The sequence below is a fragment of the Haliaeetus albicilla genome, chromosome 7, assembly GCF_947461875.1.
Source record: "Haliaeetus albicilla chromosome 7, bHalAlb1.1, whole genome shotgun sequence".
In the NCBI taxonomy this organism is placed as follows: Eukaryota; Metazoa; Chordata; class Aves; order Accipitriformes; family Accipitridae; genus Haliaeetus; species Haliaeetus albicilla.
The window spans coordinates 22,026,228-22,051,086 of NC_091489.1; the positions used below are offsets into that span (position 1 = coordinate 22,026,228).

Below are 24,859 nucleotides of genomic sequence, written 5' to 3' on the forward strand. Positions count from 1 at the left end.
CCATTCTCTTAATCTGAGTATTTCCATTTGCTACTGAAAGACAAGGATGTACACTTTCATCTATCATTTCAGGTGCATTATGAAAGCCAGGGAAAGAAAGGGTAAACACTGCACTCTGCAAAAGGTGGGTGCTTGCATATCTATTTGGGACTCAAGGTGTATTGATTTTTCTGAGCAATAGAGGGGTGGACTGACACACAAAGTTAGATTGTCTATTCTGAAAGTATCTGCTACATGTGCAAACTATTCTTTATCTTTAGATTGGCTACAAAGAAATACATAGGTGCCACAAATTACAGAGAAAAGATTCACAGCACCTTAACACCATGTGGTACGTTCCTATTTTCTGGAAGTGAAGATGGAAGGGCTTATGTTTGGAATCCAGAAACAGGTAACTAACTATTCTATGGTCTTAAGCCAGGTTGTCAAGGCTGACAGGGAAACGGTTTTGTAAGCTTTATTGAAACCGTTCTGATATGGAACAAAACTTCAGTAAGATATTCTTAAATCCTGTAGCCTTAGCTCCACCTTTTCAATAGCTATTATTAATCTCTAAGATTTAATTCTCTAGAGGAATTTAATACGCAGAGGTAGCATTTGTAATATCCAGTAGGAATGGAGCACCTGAAGCTCAACTTTTTGTGTACTGCAATTCTTTACATGTGGATGAGGGTCTTAAAATGGAATGCACAAAAATGTTTTAAATCAAATCAGTCTCTGTTGTGTTTTTGGGGATTTGGGAATTAGGCTTTTGTTGAGAACCACTTCCATCTGTTTCCCAAGGGTGGTCAGAGACTCTGAATATTTCGTTAATTATTCTCCAAACTGACTAGTTTCAAAATAGCTACCAAAATCTTTCTGGTTAAGCAAATGTAAGATAAAGGGTTTGTCATCTTCGTTGTACAGTGAGGTAAAAGGGACAGAAGTAACAGGAGAAGGTAGCAGAACACACTTTTTGGTTTTGATGACATTATATTCTGTCTCCAATTATGTTCTATATAATTTTTAAAAAGGAATAAGTAAATACTTTAAAACTGGCGGCGAACCAACAGTTCTGTTTTGAATTTCTTTCCATGTTTCCAACTATATTAGCTCACTTCTATGCCACTACATAATTTGTCTGAAAACTTTAAAAAAAGAATAAAAGTAAAAGGAGGGAGGAACTTTGTTATTAGTATGTTTTCACTGGGCATTGACTCTTGCTTACACACTCTGCTTGCATTCATAATGCCATCAGCTGAAGAGCTAATTTTTTAAATTTTTTTAATAGTTTTGTGCTCAACTTTTACTCCTGTTGTCAGTATTATATAATTGAAATCCACAACTAAGATAGCTATCTCTGGTAAAATGCAAGCACAAACAAATACTGTGGAACGCCACCTTTCCAGAACTTGCTTATCAGAACAAGAGACCTCAGCTAACTTGATGCATCCTCTGGGGTTTCCTGCAGCTGTTGCAACAGCACTAACTTTTCTGACTTACTGAATAACTTAAAAGCATGCAATATTTTTTGTCTTATGCCAAATACTACTTTTCAATAAGGAAATTAACTGAAGAATATATATTTACTGTGGTAGTGCACGGCGCTGTTGTAATACAAGCTTTAATCAACTGTTATTTTGCTGTATCAAATATGTTTCCATGGTATTAATAAACATTTCACTTCTGTAGGTGATCAGGTCGCCATATATTCTGAACTCTCCTTCACATCGCCACTTCGTGATGTTGCGTTTCATCCACATGAACACATGGTGTCATTTTGTGCCTTTGGTCAAAACCAGCCAATACTTGTATACATTTATGATTATAAAGGTACAGTGCAACTTTTCTTGGAACACACCTGTAAATATTTTATTTTTAAAAGTGATGTGCTAGTAGTTGTACTTCTTTTGAAGGAAAACGAAAATAGTCTTTTGATGATAATACGTATCTTTCTCCTGGGAGATACCAAAACCGAACTGGACATGACCCTGAGCAACCTGCTGTAGGTGACCCTGCTTTGAGCAGGGGCTTTGGCCTAGCCAATCACCAGAGGTCCCTTGCAGCCTCAACTTTAAATGTGTTATTGTCTGTCATCCTGTGTGATTTTTACCACACTTTATCATATATAGGTGGCATCATACAAATATTTAAAAGCCCCTTTTCAGTATCAAGGTGGATTATGGAGCCAGAAAATACTATCATCCTGAAAATTAATGAATAGCTTAATAGAAATCTCAGTATTTTGTGCTGGCTATGTTATAAAATAATGTTGAGGAGCTGTATAGAAATGAATGAGAGAGTATAGATTGTTTTAATAAACAGGTGTTACACCTGTGGTGTGATTATGTGAGGAGAGATGTTCATTCCCCATGTTATATTAAAGAGAAAATAGTGATAAATGCTGACTTTGAATTTTTTATATACAAAATAAAATTCAGACTGTCCTTTGCAGACTTTTCTGATAGTGGTGTTTTTGTGGTTAGCTTTAGTAGTGTTGTTGTTTCAATTAAGGACATGCTTTCAGATGTCATATTGCATCTAGACAGTAGATAGTGTTAATATGAATTATGCAATAAATTTTGCGTATCTGTAACAGATTTTTGTTTGAATTATATTTGCAGTGAACATAGATTTATAAAGCTAATCCTGTCTTTATACATTTGGTTTTTAAATAACATCTAGTAATGAGATTACTCATATCAAATCTCACAGTTTAGGTTATTTGTCTGTTGAACTGGTTGACTTTTACAGGAAAATAAAGTGGAATGACTTTACAATGAATATTCAGTTGTAAACTTCAACCCAGTAAGATACCTTCATTCTAGAGAGCAGTGGAAAATTTTTTGGGTGAAGGATTTCTTTAAAATTTTTTGACTGTTCAGCAGACAGAGAGTCTTTAAAAAGCTAATGGGGTAGTTTAATATATATGTGTGTGTGTATATTTAGAGATCACACAGATATCACACTGGTAGTTATTTGTATCATCTGACTGCTTAACTATATCACTGGTAACAGTAAGATTTTGCATAGGTTGTGGTCTTTTCTACATTGTGTGTTACTAACTTTGTGTTCCTTTTTTGGTTAAAAGCACACACTTTGCTTTCAGAAGGTAGTCTTACTGCCTTAGTGTTGAAAGAGTTAATCATATAGTAATACTTATTTTAGTCACTGACACAGTTTTTAAGATTCGAACAGTATGTGTTTTACATACACCAACAGTTTTATGAATATCCTTGCTGGAAAAAACTTTCATGAAGAATTCTTTTAACCTTTGTTGGCTTGAGACCACAGTACAAAAAATTGCAAAAGTCAAACAACTTGTTTAAATGACAGTGAGCACGACTTTCATCAAAATTATTCTATTCTAGAGCAGGCTACCTCCTAAGAATGCCTCCTGTGCTTGTATATATGCCTAGCAACTTCTGAGATTTTACTCAAGTATAATAAGCTCACTTGAACTAGGCTGGAAAAAATGTGAAATGTACCTAGTAAAATATCTGACTTGAACTCATTGCAAGTTCTGTAACTTTTTTGCCTTTGAAAAACTCCTTTCTCTTCCCCCTCGCCCCCCAGTATTTCTGCATGGAGAACACTATAAGCAATACAAAAATACCAGTTCTGTGTGAGAGGTTACTGAACACAGATAACAGAAGGGAGACATTGTGATCAGGAAGGGTTAGGGGGAAATAGGGTAGTAGGGGGAAAACTTCATGTCATTTTCAGGTTTTCCCTATAGCACTATTAGTACACATTCTGATGGTGTTTGACTGAAGGCATGACTGGCAAAATAACAGCGATCATTCAATTATTTTTTTGCCATGGCAACGTAAGGCTTCACCTGACATTAATATTGGGTATTTCTACAGTTGCACAACAGGAAGCTGAACTCGTAAAAGATCTCAGTTCATCACTTACCACAGCTGCACCAAGAGGGCCACAGTTGTTTAGCAGTTTTTCTGAAATTCCTGTACAAAGAAGTTCAGTGATGTGTCCAGCAGATCAGTTTGTCAGTGTTGCAAGAGCATCAATGAGAATGCAGAAGGTGAAACAAAAACTGGATTCTGTTATGGTAAGTCAAACTTAATTAATTTCCAGAAGTAGATAGTCTTTTCAGCCAAAGTTCATATTCTGGGACTGGTATATGTAACAAAACATATATATGTAGTCTTGGGATCTCTTCTTCAGAAATGAATACATCTCCCGCAGGTATTAATGCATCTGTAAGTAGCTCTTTAGAAGAGATTAACCATATGAAACTAAGTTATTCTTGTTTATCAAGTACTGAGGACAAGAGATGTTTTTTGTCAATGCCCATTGCCATTCATATGATTTACTCTATAGATCATTATAGCTGAGCTTTAGAAAATGCTTTCTTTTTTTTTTTTTCCTATTCACCTTTAGAATTGTATGTGGCATAAATGGCAGGGGTTTCATAGCAGGGGGGCTGCAGGGCTGACCTATGTGGGAGGATACCATGGACTGCTCTGTGTTGGGTACAGCCTTTTCCAGCCAGCTCCACAAAGGACAATATGGACACACTGCACAACTGAAATTGGAACCAAACAGAAGAGCATACTGGCACCTCTGCAAAAACATATTTAAGAAAGGTCAGTAGCTACTAGGGACGGGAGATACCAGAGCAGAGGAGGAAACGCAAAGGGAAACATGTCAGGAGGCACAAGTGGAGATACAGGAGGAGGCATGTGAGAAGGCACAAAAGAAGACACAGAAGGAGGCACGAAGGTGATGCAGGAGGCACAAAACAATTCACAAATGGAGATAGAGGGGGAGATAATGGAGTAGGCATGAAGGGAAAGACAGGAGATGTGTGAAGACACACAAAAGAAAACACAGGAGGAGGTACTCCTCTGAAGGGACTGCAACCCATGGAGAAATACACGCTGGACAGGTACAATCCCTGAGGGGATTTCGGCTGGTGGAGGACCTACACTAAAGCAGTTGAAAGAACTAAGAAACAAGGAGAGGCAAAAAGAGCAAGCCACTATGCGCTAACCCCACTCTCCTGCACCACCCATCACCTTACCAAAGGAACTGAGTATAACATAATGGCAAAAGCAAGGAGACTGGGAACTAGAGAGGAGAAGTGTCTGAAGCAAAGTTGAGACAGACAAAGAGGGAGGAAAAGTGTTTTCTTTGGGTGTTTGTTTGACTATTTGTCTTGTTTCTCAATACCGAAATCAGTAATTAAAGCTTTTGTAATTGGCAATAAATTTAATTAAGTGAAATTCCTCAACTTGAAACAGTTTTGCATGCGACAAGAATGCAGAATATTCCTGAGTAGCGCTGTGCAGTTATAATTACTGTTCACAATGACACGAACTGCATTTGGGTTTGCACTTATTATTTTTCATTTTTAAGTACTTTTGAGTGCATATAGGGGTTTTTTTAATGTAGTTTTAAGCTTTGTCTGCATTAATAAGTAGTGAAGCACAAAAGAAGCAGATGAGTAGATGAAAGCAGTTGTTGCTAAGGTTGCTGTAGCTACTCTCATCATGCTTTAGGGGTTTTGCTCTGGACTAGATCTAGTCTGGTTCCCTGGCCTGGACATCCCTATTAGGCCTGTGCTTTGAAACTATCCAAAAGAAAGCTATCCCAGCATCCTTTGCTTTCTGGACTGTGAGCTTCCAGTGGACCCCTTTATGAAATACCACACTGTAGCTCGCATGCATAATGGTAGCATGTTGCTGCAGCCTTTACAATTACATGTGGCCTCACACAAGGAAGCAAGCCTTGTTTCTGTTTTCTGCTTATTTTGTGCCTGCTAATCTACAAGTGAGCCCTGGTGCCTTCAAGTTGTTTATCAGTCAGAGAGGCAAAATATGGAGAGAATGGCGCATGTAACCTTGTGTCTGGGACAAGTACTCCAGGAAGACATTGCAAAAGATTTTTTTTTTTACTCTTCTGGATGTCTTGTCATCTGAGGAAGAAGACAGGGATAATGAATTTCTGCGAGTCCTTATTGTTGCAACTGTTTAGTCCCTGGTTAGCCAGGGGTTCTGGGCTGTGGGAGACAAATCTTGTTTAGCAGAACCATGTAGTGGTTCCATGGAACCATGTAGCTAGATGAAATAGATAAGCCTACAACCATGTTTGAGAGAATAAGTTTCAGCCCCTGGAGTTTTATAACCCTAGATTCCCATTGCTCAATGACCAGTTTGGGATGAGTAAGTCCACAGCGAGCAGAGTCATGATCAAGGTTTTGGACAGCATCCTCTAAAACCTCTACCCATGGACCATATATATGGGAGATGTCAGAAAGGTCATCTGAGTCTTCTCAGCATATGGGTTTCCAAACAGGGCAGGATGGCAGTTGAAAGAGCTGTTGTGGTTTAACCCCAGCCAGCAACTAAGCACCACGCAGCCGCTCGATCACTCCCCCGCCCCTGCAGTGGGATGGAGGAGAAAATAAGGAAAAGTAGTAAAACTCGTGGGTTGAGATAAGAACGGTTTAATAGAACAGAAAAGGAGAAACTAATAATGATAACATTAATGAAATGACAGCAGTAATAATAAAAGGATTGGAATATACAAATGATGCACAGTGCAATTGCTCACCACCTGCCAATCGAAGGCCAGTTAGTCCCTGAGCTGTGATTCCCCCCCGCCCCCAGTCCCCCCACTTTATATACTGGGCATGACGTCACATGGTATGGAATACACCGTTGGCCAGTTTGGGTTAGCTGCCCTGGCTGTGTCCTGTGCCAACTTCTTGTGCCCCTCCAGCTTTCTTGCTGGCTGGGCATGAAAAGCTGAAAAATCCTCGACTTAGTCTAAACACTACTTAGCAACAACTGAAAACATCAGTGTTGTTAACATTCTTCTCATACTGAACTCAAAACATAGCACTGTACCAGCTATTAGGAAGACAATTAACTCTATCCCAGCTGAAACCAGGACAAGAGCACATCCAGTCTGATGTCTGTCACATAGCAGTGATGATTATAAAACCTGAGACTACTTTCTTGCAGGGCTTTATGAACCACTGAGATATTGGGAGGAGATTTCTTTTCACTGAAAGGACTGTTGATACTCATCTGTTCAGCAATCCAACATGAGACTCAGGGTACAGTGATACCTCCTTTCCAAGCAGGGATAGGATCATTTCTTGCATATGGGTGCAGTATTGTCTGCCTGCATTATCAGAGATTCTGGACAGTCCAAGAGTATAATATACCAATAATAAAACTTAAAATTTCTACTGATTTGTAATTGGGAATTAGTTTTGGATGTATATGCATTGACATGTGTGCAACTACCTTTTTCATGTGAAAAATGATGCGTGTAAGTGAAGGGATTGCTGGAAAGCTTGTTAGAATGCATACTTGCATAAATGCTTTGCTAAAGTGTTTGTCAAAGTAGGCCTCATAAAGTTGCCACTCAGCTGCATGTGTGAGAATGTGCTAATATGTCTGGGTACAGCCAAGTGAAAATGAAGAAAGGTGTCTTTATTAAGCTACATTTAGGGTGGCAGGCTGCCCTGTGATAGGGTGGGAATATGAAAATCTAAATGACAACGCAAGTGTTAAAGTGTTACCTTGTACCTGTTTGACCGGAAAAATAAAAAGGAACTGGAAACTATGTAGGCTTTGTACTGGTCTTTGGGTCATGTTTGCCTGTCAATGCCTTTTCAGAGACACATAGGGATTACCATGTTGGGACAAGGATGTTGGCAGCATACCTTGTAGGCAGTAAACCTGGCCTGAGGTCATGCCTAGGGTCATGTTTTATGAGACAAAGGTGATGGAACCTCTGAACAGAAGGTCTGCCAACACAGGGGTCTCTGGGTTCAATGTGTGCGAACTTAACAGCAGCAACTAATGGATATAAAAATAACTTGTATGTGCAAATTTTGGAGGTCTGCAACTTAGGTATATGATTTGAAAATGTAATGTAAATACATTAAAACTTTGTTTAAGCTAGATAGAATAAAGAATATTCTGATCCCGTATGAGCTTGGGTTTTTTGTGTTGTGAACAGTGCCTCCTTTCCAGGTCCCTTATTAGTACTAATGTTTTTTTCTTTTTTTATTTTTCTTCTTTGCTACCTAAACAGGAACCTTAATGAATGTTAGAGGAAGTTTCTTTTCTTCTCCTCTGCAACATTACCATTCTTGTTACCCCAGAAAATGTGTAATTAGAACCAAGAGTTGAATATTGGGCTAAAGCTTTAGCAATTCACAAAAGCTAGGATACTTTATTACAAAAAGTAAATATGAATTTCTCTATGAAACTAGAATGCAGAATCAGCTTCTTTACCACATAGAGAAATTACAGTATAGTGAATCGTGGCAGCAATTATTATTTATCTCTGCCTCAAGGAACTAATGGTAATGTATGTTTCTACTCACAGAAGTTTTTGATAGGAAAACACTAAACCCATATCTAGTCATTGAAAGAACTCCTAAGTGCTTTTCATTCAGTGTTACTATTTATTTAAAATTTCACTTCTATCTAGCAATAAAAATACCTGTTCATAGCTTTGCGTAACAAGGGGGTGATATATGTTATGTAGATATGGGGAGAAGGGCTTCCTTTAAAGGTATAACATCCTTGCTCTGAAATTGTGATGCTGGAATGTCTCTGCAGGCTGAAATAGCTTTTTCACTTGATTATGCCTGCAATACAAAATTTTTATCTACAAACTCTCAGAGGAGGTACTGATATTCTGTAAACTTATCTATCATATATATATAAGAAATTTGCAGTATTTTTAAAACCTCTTTTTCACTGAGTTCATAGAATCATCTTAAATTTCCCTTAAGTTTTTCTCAGAGACTTGCAAATGAATAGGAAGCCATTTGTTTTACACTGTGCATACACCATCGTTAAAAAAGAGGGGGGACGAAACAATTTTATTTCTTATTAAAACCAAAACTGTAGCTGAATACTTTTTAGGAAACGATAAGATCCATTCCAAACTGAATATGAGGAGGATGCTAGTGTGTTTCTACTTAGGAAATCCAGGATGAGCCCATATATTCAACACTGTAATTAGTTCTGGAGACCCCTTCTGAAAAAAAAAAATAAAATAAAATGAGAAGTTCAAACAAGAGTAGTACAAATGCCAAAAGCTATTGAAGAGCTTGCATATAACAAGATTGAATTGACTAGAGCTCCTCAGCTTTGCAGGTTGTGCAGGTGGACAAGAGTGAGAGAAAAGTTGTGGCAAATATATGAAATCATGAACAGTATTGGAAAAAAAAAATTTGTTACAGCTGAAGTGGGGATATGTACTGAAGTGTACATGGGTTCACAGAGATTTGGGGCAAATTCGTAAAGGAGAGATTCAGCAAAAGCTATTGGCCCAGTGAACCAGTGTTACTGCCAGCTGATGCTCAAGAAGTTTCTAAACTGTTGAGTGATACAACTGCAAACACCCATAGGAGAAAGATAGCTCTGAACTTGTGCACCTTATCTGCCACAGTTTACTCTTGAAGAAACGTGAGGATGGATCTTTATAGCAATTTCAAGACAGATCCATATGGCCCACTGCATGATAGATTTGGATTTTAGTTTATTAATTATTGTATTAGTGGAGAACATGATCCTGTAACATAGGCAATCATTTTTCTGATGACCTGGGCAATACAGTCCACTGGAATGAGGGCTTTTAAATCAAACAGGTGCTTTTGAATAGTGCTGTATACTTTTTCCCATATGATTTTCTTACTCTAGGAAATTCTGTTGCAATTACTACTTTAAACATAGCTGCTCCCAGCTGCAGACTTACAAGGATGTGTTTTATAAGCCATGGTGGAACCACTTTTGGATCTGAAATCCTATAACCCCGTGCATTTCATTTACTGGATAAAAAAATTTCTTAGAAGTCTTTTTTCTATTTGCCAAGCAGATACTGTTGAATTGTTGTGATTGTTGATATGAAATGGCTGAAGTATTACTGGAAGCTTTATATAGGTAAAATACTTTTAATAGCATATGAAAGTTTTGCCAGAATTTTACTTTGTATGTCTTTAAGAAATAGTTTCTTATAAAGTAAGGTTTTGGAAATTATAATGAATTTTCCTTGTCAATGCATTAAATTTGCCAGTTGTAATTATGCTGCCTGTGCTAGAAAAAATAGCTATTTTTTTTTCTGTGGTTTGTTGTTTTGTTGTTTGGTTTTTTCCCCTCTGTGAAAATCTTACAAAGCAGGTCAGATCCTTAAAATCTGTAATATTTTCCTATGTTAGAATATTCTTTGATTAGTAAGAATTTTTTTCTAGGCATTCCTCACTTTTAGCAAACATCAGATGGATTTTAAAATACAGTCAAAAGTCAAGTAAAAGAAAGGAAACTATTTGTTTGTATTTTTGTAGATGAAGGAACTTTGGCACAGATGCGACATGAGTAGTTTCACAAATTCTATCCTCATACTGATCTGTATGGATTTACCACAATTAGTTACTCTGCAGTAATTGCTAGTCTTCCTACACTTACCCAGTGAATAAAAGAAAATAGGTAAAATATCTTGCTTTTACTATTAAGTAAAGGTCATTGTCTAGGTAGTTACCTTAGAAATAGGTAGAGTGCTATAAATATGCCTTCCACCTTGGCAGCAATGGAGCCTGAGACTCTTCCAGAGTAAGATCTGGTACCAGAACTCTGAAATTCTCCACTACGGTGGTAGCTCACATGGATCATAAAGAGACTGAAATGGCTGTTTATGGTAAGACTGTAGTTTCAAATATCTGGTCATGAGAATATTTATTGAATTCCCTGAATATTTCATTTAGTTATATTAAGGACTTTTTCCTCTCTCCAAGTTTCTATTTAGCATTAGCAATACATATAAGGAATTTCTATTTCAAACTATTTCTCTACTCTTTCCTTATACTTTTAATTATAAAAGTTAACGAGTAATTGTGTGCATCTTTGGATACACAGATTCCTGTTATCGTAGGGAGTCATTACAAATTTTACAGTGAATATGGAATTTAAATCTGCATGCTCTCAGCCTTTTACTCAAGTTAAGTAGTGACCTGTATGAATCTAGTCAGAGTATCAGGGCAGTAATACTTACACAGCAAAGGTCTTTGTGCTCTAAGCACAGGGTATCTGTCTTCAATTCTTACTTAATATTTGCTGACATTACTACTTGAATAGAGGTCTAAAGTAGCCATAATAAGCTGCAATCAGCTGTGACAGAAGATTTTGTTCCACTACTGACCTTTTTCAGTGTTCTATTTCTCAGTGGCTTATGTTTTATATAAAAGGTTATGTCAGACACAAGAAATGAATTGCATTTAGCATAAAACTATAGCCATCATCATAATTTTATCAGAGGGTAAAATAAGATGGTGTTAAGCGTTTTTAATGTGTGTGGATTTTACTGATTGGTCCTTTAATTTTATTTCCAGTTTTACCATCTCAGTTTTCTTGCCATAAACATTTGTACACTGTTAAGGAAAAGTTACTCACTGTTTTCTCCCTGCTGAACAAAGTAAACAGGGACATCTGAGTAATACTGTGTTTACTCAAATCATATTTTAAAGCAGAGAAAGCTAGATTCACTCATGCTGGTAAAACCCAGCAAATTACATCTCCTTCTGCCAGCTGGCTTATTGTCACCAAAGTGTGGAGAAAGCAGCTTTTATTAACAACTTTTTGTGACAGAAAATACCATAAATGTGCACTGAGTCAATTTAATAACATTGTTGACAACTTTTTTTATTGATGGTTATTGGGGCTGTGATAGAGTTTCTTGCAACATCAGGTGCAGAAAGGAACATTGATCATGGCTCAAATACTGTGATACTGTAAATTGAGAGTTAAAGAAGGATATACAAGATTAAACCTCTAAGAATTTTTTAATAAAGTTTCACAGATTCCTTTTATTTTTTGTTAGCTGAGGAAAGCAATTTGTTTTTCATTCAAATAAAAGATACAGAAAATAACTTTATATCTTTGCATCCAAAAGTACTGCTTATTCTGGGGAAATCTAGTCAGGTTTTTAAATTTTTTTTCTTGGAATGGTTACATTACAGTTAATCTCTGGAATAAGTAAATGAGAGCTTATCAACATAAGAAATTGGATTACACTTTTTATTTAAGTGCATAATTTTAAGTTTTATTTTAAAAATTTTTTTTTAGAATGATAGGAATGATAATGAAATTTTCATAGAAATATCTTTTTTTTAACATCTCTGTGGAAAAGAAAAAAATATATATATGATTGGAGAAGCCTAGAATCTAACCAAATACTTGGGGAGGGATGGGGGGGGGGGGGGGGGTGTGTGTTACAAATGTCTGAGTTGTTACGTGATTACCTGAAACTGTGTACTGTATTTAGAGTCATGTCGTAATGTCTTTTACCAGCAGGTACAGAGGAATAGATTGCTATATGTATTTGACAAGGTGTGAGTCAGAAGAATTTGTTGTCTATTTTCCTTAGCAGGAAGAGAAATAAAATCATAGGACAAGTATCTTTGGGTATGTTTTGTGCGTGACACAGGCTACATCCATTTTTCATTGCACAAAACCAGACATTTTTAAAATTTTACTACTATAGTCATGGATTATTTATTTCCCTCCCTGCCTGCCCCCCACCCCCACCCCGGTCATATGTTCTTTGATAGCAAGAATCATGACCAGCTGCAGAAGAGGTCACAGTTTATGTAGTAATCTGCTTGGCTCTTACTAAGCAAGACAAATCTACTTTTTGCTGTTATTGGTGAAGACATTGGCCAATTCTGCTAAAACGTGTATATCCAGGCATGTTCTTAAGGCGAAATGCCAGTTTTATCCAATCGAGGAGAGGTCATACTCTCTGTACGTAATGGCTGAGTGAGTCTACACAGCCTGTGTATAACTGAGCCTGTATTTAACAGTTTTGTGCCTTGTACAAATAATTTGTTTTTCCTTGTGGCTAAAAGAAAGAAGCTTACTATTCCAAATGTATATAGTAATCTTAATTTCTTCTTACCTTTTTTTTTAAAGGGGAAAAAAAAAAAAAGAGGAAGAAAGCTTTTGTGGTAAGCCTGTAATTGAAATGCCGGAACTCTCTGGCAGAACTAAGGAATTGAATATATATCATTACTGTGTGATAAGACATATCATCTGTAGACAATGGCTATATCTAAACTGTAGGATCAAGCACCTTCTAGCTTCAATTTTCATATGTGTGCCCTGGTCACTTCTGGGTTTCTATGGGGAAAACAATGGAGCACCCAAGTTAAGAGGGAGCTACATGGCAATGTAGATGAGTTCTTGATCTGTATAATCAAGAGTAAGAGGACCATAGGGAGCACCAGGGGAACACACTTGCTTCAGACAAGCCAAGTAAATACATTTTGGTTTTGCCTGTGTGTAATTGGATGATATCTTATTTTAGCTGTCTTTGGTTTTCCCATTTAGTCTAAAAGTTACTTAAGAGCAGAACAGATTAGTCTCTAAGTGATTACAGGACATCTACCTCAATAGAATCCCAGTCTTCATTGGAGTACTCCTAATGCTACTGTCATAGAAATGATTGCATTTTTAGTAGTTGTAAACTTGATTCAAACTCACTAGTACTGTACTCCTACTTTAAGCATTATTGCTTATGTATTTTCTTCTACCATTGAGTAAAATAGCAGAATTTGTGTTTGGTTTTTATTTAAAATTCAGTTGTCAGCTTTTAAATTCTTGCAGAATCATGTTTTAATAATGTTTTTAAACTGTTTTTAAAAACAGTGTCCTAGAAGCCTGAAGTTTCAAGAGGGAAGCCTAAAACTAAAAGACTAAGAGGTAGTATAGAGCTGGCCAACTTGATTTGGCTTGCAAGTATGTATGGAAATGTCAATTATATTGGTTGCAAAGATCATAAAATTGCATTCTCAAGAAAAAAAGAGAAATTGTTAGCTTGTCAAGTCTTCAGTATTCTGGTTTTTGTCTCATGCAATTCACTTCTAACATGAAAACTAGTTCCACTGAAAGTATATATTTGCATAATTTGCATAGAGCTGCCCTAACACAAAAAAGAAAATGCATTTGTTTAAACTTGGCAAAAATTATGTAGGTATCCTTTTTCACTACAAAACTTACATGAGTGTTATAACTCTTAGTTTTACTCAATTCAGGATAGTAGTAAACTGTGTCTTTGATAAAGCTGTGGTTTGTGCATGAAGCAAGCAGAGACTGTTGTGAAAAATAAGTAGATTGATGGTTGGCTGTCTTAGCCAACTTTACTCGTTGTTGTAAAGGTATTTAGCAATGCCTTCCCACAGCATGCATTTCAAAAAAAAAAAGATTGCTTCACTGTTCTGTATGTAGTCTTATGTCTGTCTGTTGTAGGAGAATTAATTATTCTTCATAGGACAGTGCACTTCATCTGGAAACAGTTCTGCTGAATCATTAGTTCTCACTTATTAGCTAGCTGAGTGGTTCCTTCTTCTGTTATTATGTTGTGGGTTTTTTCCTTCTTTGGGCCTTTTAGAGATTTAAATAATATTTAAGAGCTAGTGGCAGAAGGGTCATTAAAACTCTGATTTTGTGTTTACTTTGGATGGACAGTCTTTTATAGCTCACCTGTGCTGAGCATCACTGCCATTAGGGGGAGGAACGAATCATTCCTGTAAGACTGCTTAAATTTAAAACTTTCTTTTTAATATCTCTTTTATAAATATGGGTTTTACCTTGTTTTTAAGGACTTGGAGAGGAAGGAAGAGTTGCAAGATAGAACTTGCTTTGCATTTTAAAAAGGCTGATTTTCTTAAATCTTCAGGAGTGTACATTCAGTCTTCTAATGTACGTGTCTATTGCATTTGATTTCAAAGCATGCTGTTTGGCATGTATAATGAGAGTATTTGGGTAATACAGCAGGAAAATAAAGAGAAGTGCTGTATAGGAATAATTTACATACAGAGTTCCATATCTCTTATATAATTCATTCAAGCACCACAATCAAGACCAGTTTCTCCTGATACTTTTTTCCCTCCAGGATGAACCAGCAAAGTGTCTGTTAAGTGCTAGTTTTGAATAGTTTGCTCTGTTGTGATAATTTGATTTCCAAAGGCTGATATATTCAACTTGTCTTCATTCCCTGGTAGTGTCTGAAACCAACTTTTTGATAGCAAATTTGAAAGAGAATTCCATGAGAATATGTGACTGGAAAACATAAGTTTGTATCACTGATGGTGTAGTATGCACTCAGCAAACAAGTTATGTAGGGGTGAGATCTTCTCATTTGTCTTACTGCAGAAGGGGTCTCCCTAGATCTAAGAGTGGATAAAAGAAGATGAAACACTGGGAAGCTGAGCTGGACACATTTGCAGAACAGATTATTCTTCTGTGTTTGAGTAAACACATAAGCCATTGGCTTTCCACCTTATTTGTGTTTATCAGAGAAAACTTTATATTAATGAAACTTAGTCACTTGCATATGTAAATATAAGAAAAGCAGATTGATTTTGATGTTGTTCAGAAAAACAAGCCTCTTCATTTTGCTTACATTTCACAACTACTGTTTACTAACATTCTGTTAAATTTGCACACTGCAGTAGAATCTGGCTGGTTTAATGCGTTTTTTATCATGTTCAATGGTTGATCTGATTTTCTGTCTTGCTTTTCTTTCTGGTCAGTTTTGGAGCATAGTCATTACAACTGCGTGCAGTTGCTGAGAGAGTACTTGACTAGTAAAAGACAGTTTTTATTATCAACTACTTTTAGTAGAATTAAATCCATATTACTACACAAAACCCAGATACATTAAGATGAATATCTAGTGTAGTAATACAGAGGAGATGATAGCAGATATCCTCTATGGCCCAGTGAAGTTATGCAACACACTTTTTGGTGCTATATTACCTGTATCCCGGTACCTCTGCCAATGCTCACATATTTTGCATTATTGAAACCTGTTGAACTGTTTGATATTTAATAAATGGCAGAAATAGTAGTTATATAAATTATAGCCCTTCTGGAAATAAGCCACTGATTCACTTTGTTTTAGCTGTCTCCTTTCTTTAAACAGAATTGACAAGTCAGTAGATTGAAAATTTGCAAAATATCATTGTTCTGTTGTGGCCCACAACTAAAGTTTAAGGGTCTGATTTAGATTTTACTGAGGCCAAAGGTAGTGATCTACTGAGTGTGGGCTTTTAGTTGGATTAAGTGATCATGTGCATTTATTCTAGATTGTGAAATAGGCTTGACTTTTGAAAGGGTCAAGAATTATGTTGGTTTATGTAAATAACTCAAAAATTTTAGCATATGAATATTTTGTTTGAAGAAAGTTACAAATATTTCATTTAAGGGCTATTTTCCCTCCCCTTTGGCTGTGTTATCAAGGCAGCCAGTGAAAATATGTTTAACAAACAGAAAAATTCTCATTTGGATCATGTAAAAAACCTAAGATTGTCATAATGTATTTTTTCATAGGCTGTATTGGATAATATGTCAAGAGTAAAGTCTGGAAATATTTTTGCTTTGTGATAACTGCTTGTATATCAAGAAACTCCATAGCAAACCAAATTTTAACATGATCTTTGTTGCTATGGAAATTAGGACTGCAGATATTTGTTTGTGTAGCTTACATAAAGGAAGCGTCCGGTGTTTTGGTCTAAGTATGCTTTATTGATTTGCAGAAGTCAGTTTTATGTTAGGACTGGTTTAAGATTTTTTTTTCCCTCATTCTAATATTGAGTAATCTCTTTGTAGATGTAGTCTAGTTTGAGTACTCAAAAATGAGAAGTTATTTTACGTTTATAACCATATATAAATGTCACTTTTTTTAATACACAAAGATGCAACGAGATGCCAGTTCAAACAGTTCTATTCCATTGTTTGCAGTGCTTGAGAGTTTGTGTCCATATGTAAACATGCAATTCAATTTACAGCTGCGTCAATAATTTTTCAAAGTTTTTGTTTCCAAATAGTCTAAAAAAACCCAAAACCCAACCCATCATTGAAATTGTTATTTATAATTGACTTGAGTCTTAATTTTTTTTCCCTGGAATTTAATAGTTATTCACAGTAAGCAAATATTTCTTTTCTAGCTGTTGCATCAGTAAGTCACCCAGGAAATTACACTTCTTTCTGATTTGTCTTTCCTATTACAGGCAAGCTCAAATCTCTTGCTTCCTGCGCCATCATCGCTGTCACCACACTCCAAGCTAAGACTGCAAGGCACTCTGAGCACTCCCCTGAATCCTCCGTATTTGTTCACTCCTAAAAGTGGTAAGTTTCTTTCTTTATTTCTGCACTCTCTGTAGGGAATGGGTAATAACTTCCCCATGGAAGTAATAAAATGGGGATTTTTTTTCTGCCTTTATAAATTTTGCTGTGCAGCTCTTTCAGGGAGTGTCCTGCTTGTTATATGTGATATTGTTTATAAAGTGCAGTGCGATACAGTCCAGTAATGATATATGTTCTCTTGTAATACTTTTTCGTTAAGCTGTACGCTTATTTATTAGTGCTGTAAGTTCCTAGAACAGTATGAGATTGCAACCTTTTCTTAATTTAATATTTTGATAATATTTGACTACTTACTGAAGTATCTTAAATACAGACACTGAAAAACAATAAAATCATATTTTTAAAACCAGATGTACTGATATAAGAAAACAGTAGTAAGAAAAGCACTTAAGAACCATAGTGCTTGGTAGTTTATTTGCAGTTGTGTTTATTTTTAGGGGTTTGTTTCTAAGGATGTTTTGTAGTCAAAGATTTTGAGAAAAAGGTAAGCAATGAAGTTGTGCATTTTTCTGATACTTACTTTGCTAATAATATCTGTTGCATTGGTAATCACAATATTTAATAGTAAAATTGGTAATTTCATGCCTTTTTCTCTTTTTTTGGGCACCTGTAAAATAAGACAAAAAATTGGAGCCTTAGTTTTGAAGTGTTTTTGTTTTGTATACTTGAGAAGAGTACAAAGAAGTCCAGGGGGAGGGTGGAATATATAATGAACTAAAAACAGGTAACAGAGATTTAAAATGTAGATAGTAAAGATAGGAATAGTCTCTATAATTATATAGAATTATCTCCCAAAGGCAGACAATTTTCTTCGCAAATCAAGATATGATCACTTTTTCTGAGCAGCAGGGGAAAGGGTCCTTAGCATGGACTAAAAGATTGACCACTAGTCTCAGAATCGCACTTAGTCAGTAATTCACAGTGTAAATGCCCATACTCCAAGTAACTTCTGTATTTCCATTTTCTACCGTAACAAAAGAGCTTAGAGCCAAAATAATACTCAGCTATTACACAACAGATGCTTATTGTTTCCAGAGTGTGTAAATCTTACAGAAACAGTAGAATACATACACTGTCTTACATATTGTGAGTATTCAAAGTAAGTGGACTAACCCTTTAAAGAACATTAATAAATACTTTAAATTGTTTTAAATGCCTGTACCTAATATTGCTCAAACCAGTGCATTTTATTGTCTTGAATTTTACTTTATGCAGAAGCACAGATAAATGCGTTGATGGAGACTTCTTAAATAGCATGAACAAACATAAATATATGTTATAGCTGTTCATGTGTGCTCCCAGTGTAGTTTCCAAAACTGACTAATACTTCAAGATGATCCACAGGTACAGGATATTATTTATGCAAGGGAAGTATAGTAAAAAAGACATACATTTTAATGGTCTTTTAACAGTTAATGAAAGCAATGAGAAAATGAAGATTTTTAGGGGAAACAATCATAAAAATGCTAGTGGACCACAACTGAAATAGGTTTTCCTGTAAGAAAATATTTTAAAATCCTAAACGACTTCCTTGTCATTTGGGAGGTCTCCAAGTTGTTCTACTGTGATAGATGTTTTCAGTGAAACATATAAGAAAGATGTACTCATCTATTTTACCTTTCCCCGTTGGTTATAAAGTGTGAAGCTAGGTGCTCATGTTCATAGCTCCTAACTGCCAGTTTAGTTTTACTTTCGAATAATGGAAAATCTGTACTTAAACAGATCTATTCATTTATGGATTGTGCTGGAAGCACAAAACCTTTTTTTTTCCTGTGTTGGGTTCATATACACAATATGTATGCTTTTTTGTACTTACATTATTGGGATGTTGCATTGTTGACAACTGCCTGTAATACAGAGATCCTTCATTTTTGTCCAGCAGATGGTTACATATTCCTGAGGGTTATGTTGGCCGTTATTCAGTCTTTTCATTCTCATGCTCTCCTGTCACTTTTTGCTGTGTACTTAGTGCTTCTTAAAGCCAAATGCAGAATTCCCGTTACAGTGAAGTCCCTACAGGCAGCATGTGTTAAACTCTGTTAGCAATCTTTTTAACCGTGTAACTGGTGTATATGCATGCTTTATTAACTTGATAAGGTTGTAGCTGATGTCTTGTGATATGGACAGTGTAGTAGCCTGGATACATGCAGCACTTTCTTCTTTTAACAAGACAATTATCTAGGTCTTGCTTTAGGTAGGAAACAGTGGAAAAATGGGGTATCCACCTTTGTGATTTATGGGCAGTAGCAGTAATACTGCAGATCTTTCCTGACTTTTAAATCTTTCTGTATCCAGATATTTTTGCAGAAATAGCTGTAAGTGATTTTGTAATACTTCAAATAAAATGAACAGGCATGCTTAAAAGGCATAGTAGTGAACATTACTTTTAACAGATGGATTCTGTGTACCCTCAAACATATAGTACGTTTTGGCTTTTCTTCAAGGGCATACTTTCACATGTATATGGGCTTTCATGAAGCCCTATTCCTTGTTCTGCTATTTACCTTCCTCACTTCGCTCAAGATCAGTTATCTCATGGTCACTGAGGCAGAACTGCCTTTGTCTTCAACCAGTTCTGCCTTATTCATTATTAGCATGCTCAGGGGTGCAGCCCCCTTAGTCAGTCTGTTCAGCATCTGCATCAAAAAGTTGTCCCCAGCACATTCCAGAAGTCTGAATTGCTTGTAGCCCGTGGTTTTTGTCTCTTGAGCAGATACTGAGGTGGTTTAAAACCTCCATGAGAGTCACGGCCTGTGATTTCGAGACTTCTTGCTCTGTTTAAAGGTGTTTTTATCCACTTCCTCGTCTTGATCAGGCAGTCTGTAGCAGGTGCCCTCCACAATGTCCATATTTTTGACCTCTCTTCCAATTCTGACCCATATGCTCTTGACAAACCTGTCACCTGGTCTGTAGCTCTACGCATTTGAGCCTCTCCTCCCTTCCCTACAGCACTCTCCATTCTTGTCTTCCCTATCAGTCCTTCCTAAAGAGCCTGTGTCCACAGGCTCTCACAACATTGCAGTCAAACAAGAAACATAAATATAAATATATTTTATGTGAAGGAAAATCATGAAACACTGAAAATACGGCTCAATGCCATTTATCATTCTAATATAGCCCCTTCCCTCAGCAACACTATTTTGTGAAAGCAGACTTGAGTTACTTGGAAACCACTTGGGTTCATATGTCCTTGTATATTTCATAGTGTGATAGCAAAGATGCCTCTTCTTTCAGTCTTTCCTCTGTTCTATAATGAGCACCCCGTTCTGATTATTTAATTAATTTTACAAAAAGGTGAACTGTTACCTGCATGAAGTGACTCCATATAGAGTGAAGCAGTCTGCTAGTGTTTGGGTTCCTGCATGCCAGCTGCTGTAACTTCCAGTTGTAAACTATTGTCAGATATTTGTTCAGTTATGTTTTTTTTAATCCCTGATCTTGAGTTTTACACGTGATACTTAGATATCCTAACTTTGATCTAAATTAAATAATTTGTTCTTTAGTCATCAGAGAGCTTCAGCACCTTTCTCAACCATAGAATGTTTTTTATGTGAGATGGGTAAAGACAAGATCACAGTATCATCAAGGTGGGAAGGCGCCTCTGGAGACCATGTAGCCTCAACCCTCCTTCTCAAAGCAGGTTCACCGAGAGCAGGGTGCTCAGGACCCTGTCTAAAGGGTTTTTTCTATGTTTAAATGGTATTTTCTGTATTTCAGACTGCATTGGTGCATGGGATTATTCCTCCCTAAATGCAGGACTTTGCATTTCCCTTTGTTGAACTTTGTGAGGTTCTTGTTGGACCATTTCTGCAGCCTGTCAAGGTCACTCTGAATGGCAGCATGTCCCTCTGGTGTATCAGCCACTCCTCCCAGTTTTTTTATCATCTGCAAACTTTCTGAGGGTGCACTTAGGCCCATCATCCAGGTCATTAATGGACATGCTAAATAGTGTGGGCCCCAGTATCAACCCCTGGAGTGTACCACTGGTGACTGATCTCCAGTTAGATTTCATGTAAGTGGTTACAAAACTCTGATCCCTGCAGCTCAGCCAATTTTCAGTCCACTGCAGTGTCTGTTTGCACAGTCCATACTTCATCAGTTTGTCTATAAGAATGTTATGGGAGACAGTGTTGAAAGTCTTACAAAATTCAAAGTTAACATCTACTGCTTTCACATCAATGCTATAGAGTGCTATGCAAGAGATATATGTAAAGTTTTGTCAAGAGTGTGGTTAGAATTACTAGAAAAAAGTAATGAATTTTGACAAACAATAATTAAAGAAGTAGGTACCACAAAGCAGATAGAAGACCTGGATGAACTTGTTTCTTATGCATTGTGTATAAAGCACTTCATTAGAGAGATTTCTTAAAGTTTAACAAAATTAATTTAGATTTAAGGAAATGTGTGTTGTGTGCCTTCCTCTCACAAAGGTATTGTTAAATTTGAGAGGAAGGCACGGAACTTCAGTTTTCTTACTGTCCATCCTGATAGTCTGTCCGTTGGAATTTTTCATTGAGAGTGTAACTCATTTTACCATATCAGGGTTTTTTTGTCTGCCTCAGTGAAGCTGCAGCTGTGCTGATAGCTATTTCAGTTTTTTGAAAAGTTTGCTAGATGTGTGTCTTTGGAGAAAGTCATCCCCTTTGAGTTTTACCTTTGTAATTTGGATTCATAAAGTCTTATGGCTGGTCCTATTTTTCGCTCTAGTCAAATTTCTCCATGTTGCATATGTAGCAGATTACTCATTCTTACTTGATTATTGCTTAGGGAATCCGTCCCTAAAAGTATGTAATATGTAAGCTGATTTTCTTCTTTCTTTTCTTTTCTTTTTTTTTTTTTTTTATGTAATAAGAAAATTTGTCTAAGACCTGTATTTGATAGTCAGAATTGAGGTTTTACCTTCCTTGTGCTGCATAGCTCTACTTACGCTCATGCTTCAGTGCTAATTTTATCATACCTGTGCTGCAGTACTACTCTGCAGCACTGCACTGTAGCATTATCCAGGACTTCATCTTAGACATTGCTGTCTTTTCCTTGTCATGTTCTCATCTTTGTACCTTCTTCCAGGATAACACATTTCCTAGTTCTTATTTTTTAAACAAAAAAGGAAGTAGCAAAAGCTCCAGCTTTCAATTACCTGTTCTCTGAGAGACATTAACATCCCCTCTGGTTTTGTTTGCCTTCCCTCCTTAACATTGTGAGCATCTTTGGACAGTGAAATCACATTCCTATACTCTCAGACACTGTTTTGCAGATCCATGGCATGCCATGAAAGAAACGGCCTGCATTTTTAGGCTTTATTCAACAGCAACTCTTCAGTAACTCCCACTGTGTTCAGGGCATGTTTTCTAAAATAAGTTTTAGGTTTCAAGTAATTGTAATTAGCAGGGACCCTAATTGTTAACTATGTGGGAGATTGAAGCTTGACTATAAATACTGCACAGATCTTTTCACTAAAATTTTGACTTCAATAAAACCAGTTAATTAAACCTGCTCTTAAAAATTAATTACGTATGTGCTAGAAACGTGATGGTTCTTGTATCTTTAAAAAATCTCAAAAACAAAAAAACACTTTGGCAGGGTTGAGAAGAATTAGAAATTCTCTTTCCATTAACACAACTGACAGTCAAAGGTGTTTTCCACCTATATAAAGTGAAAGCTTCAAAGCACCCTCTGAAGATAATAACAAAACTGGCTTTTCATTTAAGTCCTCCGTTATATTTGATAGACTATTTAAAACTTCTTTTTTCAGTCTCAAGCAAACAGTGAAATAGGTTTCTACACCACAGATATCAAAAATATTTATGCATCAACTAAATGCTCTTAGAATGCTATCTTGATTCTTGTTTGTTTTAGAAGCAGAAAAAGGATGTACATCAAGTAGCAAAATTCAAGTTTTTGCAGAGATACTGCAGAAACACTGTCAAAAGTTACATCCTCATACCTGTGTTTGTATCATTGATTACTTTTTTTCAATATTTCATACTTTCTTCCCAACTCTATAACATTTATCTTCAGTACCACCACAGTCCTGGAGGACTTTAACATTTTTATTTGTTTGTTTTGGGGCGTATTAATCTTGCTTCTCATATAATTTTGTGCCACTTAAGGAAGAATGTGTGTAGAAAGCTAGTTCAGTGTGGCCTTATTCTTTTCATCTCTTAATAAGAAATTGTTAAGGGAAAAAAAGACTCATGCAAACTATCATTGAAAATGTATCAAATGAACAATTGAATTCAGTTTTACTATTAGGATAGCTTAGTTTTCTAATTTGAGAATAAACAGTAATAAAATGTCCTGAAGAGATACTAAAAAAGATTACAGTATATATTAATTGAAGGTTGCATGTGTGTGTAATATATAGTCCAAGTATAACATGAAATACAATATTTGTAGATATCTCTGGCTATGTTTGGATACAGGTTGATGGCATTTTCAAAGAGGACTGAAAGAACTGATTGGCAGATGGAGGACGACTCAGAGAAAGCATGCGGTACAGCCAGCAGCATTGCCGGCTTTCCCACACTGCTGTGCTGAAGTTAGATAATGCTGACCTTGGGGGACCATTTTTGTTTAGTGGGAGTGCCAGTAGGAGTGCCAGTTGGAGAAATCTGTTTACTGGGATCCAATCCATTCAGGCGAATTGAATGACACACAGATCACTGAATATGTACTTTTTTTTTTTGACACTAACATATTACTGTAAATATTTTATCAAATTTTAAAGTAGGAGTGAGATCTCATTCATTTTTTAAGAGAAATAGCTTGAGTGTGTGTAAAAGATCTCTTGTGGAGAATATAATCATAAGAAAAGAACTCTCGATTTTGTCTTGAAAGAATCTGGGTATATCCGTTCACTGTTAAACTGTAATGTGTGTTCCCTCATTAGCTCACCCAACAGCTTAATTTGGATTTGCTGTGATTGGGAAAGCAATTAAGCCTGCAGGGCTGCACGGATCAGAGCTATGGAAATGGTGTAGCAATTTGCCATACTGTCTAAGTCACTTTGAGATATTTCTTTTTAGCCCCACATCTTCTTAAAATTGGGGCAGGAGGATATTGTGGTGAAGAGTACCAAATACATACCTAAAAGTGGTTCAGTACCCACACTATTAGTTGAAAGTGGTTTGAGTGTAATACAAGCTGCTAGGAGGAATAGGTGATGATGGAAACTAATTTTCCTTACTTTTATATATGAGAACGTGAGATTATTAAACATTACCTACTCCCTTTTTGTAAGCAAAGACAGTCTCTCAATTTTATTAGTATCAGTGAGTCTGCTGGGTGGGGGTTTTTTGTGATACCGATTAAGAAAATAATGATGTGACGTTGAGGTCTGTGCAAAAGGGTTTTAGTAGTTTTTTCCCTGGTGGCCTGATATATGTTTATCTTTTCTTATTTATCCTTACTACTACAGAGGGAGAAATGCAAGTTTCCTGTTCACTATGGGTTAGTCGTAATGGCCTCAATGTGATCAGGCAGTCCAGTGGGGGAAATATCTTTGATTAGTAGTCTACTACCAGTTGTCTATAAGTCTTAAACTTTATAGAAATACAGAACACCTATTAGTATGTCCTGTAGAGGTGCTGCCAAAATAGAAAGTGGTCTAAGAATACATAAGAAGAAATGCTTGCAGAATGGTTAGCTTCCTGCAAGCTACAATCTGCTTATAGAAGATTGTCATG

The 24,859-nt window shown here is 36.4% G+C and overlaps 1 protein-coding gene across 9 annotated transcripts in view; it reads left to right on the forward strand.

The window, feature by feature from the left end:
* AHI1 (Abelson helper integration site 1) overlaps positions 1-24,859 on the forward strand; it is a 98,951-nt gene that overhangs the window by 31,291 nt on the left and 42,801 nt on the right. For all 9 annotated transcript variants that reach the window (XR_011325417.1, XR_011325416.1, XM_069787256.1 and 6 more), the window contains exons 16-19: positions 261-391; positions 1,672-1,812; positions 3,849-4,051; positions 17,039-17,156. Coding sequence is in view for 7 of the 9 variants with exons in the window: in XM_069787256.1 (XP_069643357.1) it covers positions 261-391; positions 1,672-1,812; positions 3,849-4,051; positions 17,039-17,156 (593 nt within the window). In the remaining 2 variants the exon portion in view is untranslated. The remainder of the gene's footprint in view (positions 1-260; positions 392-1,671; positions 1,813-3,848; positions 4,052-17,038; positions 17,157-24,859) is intronic.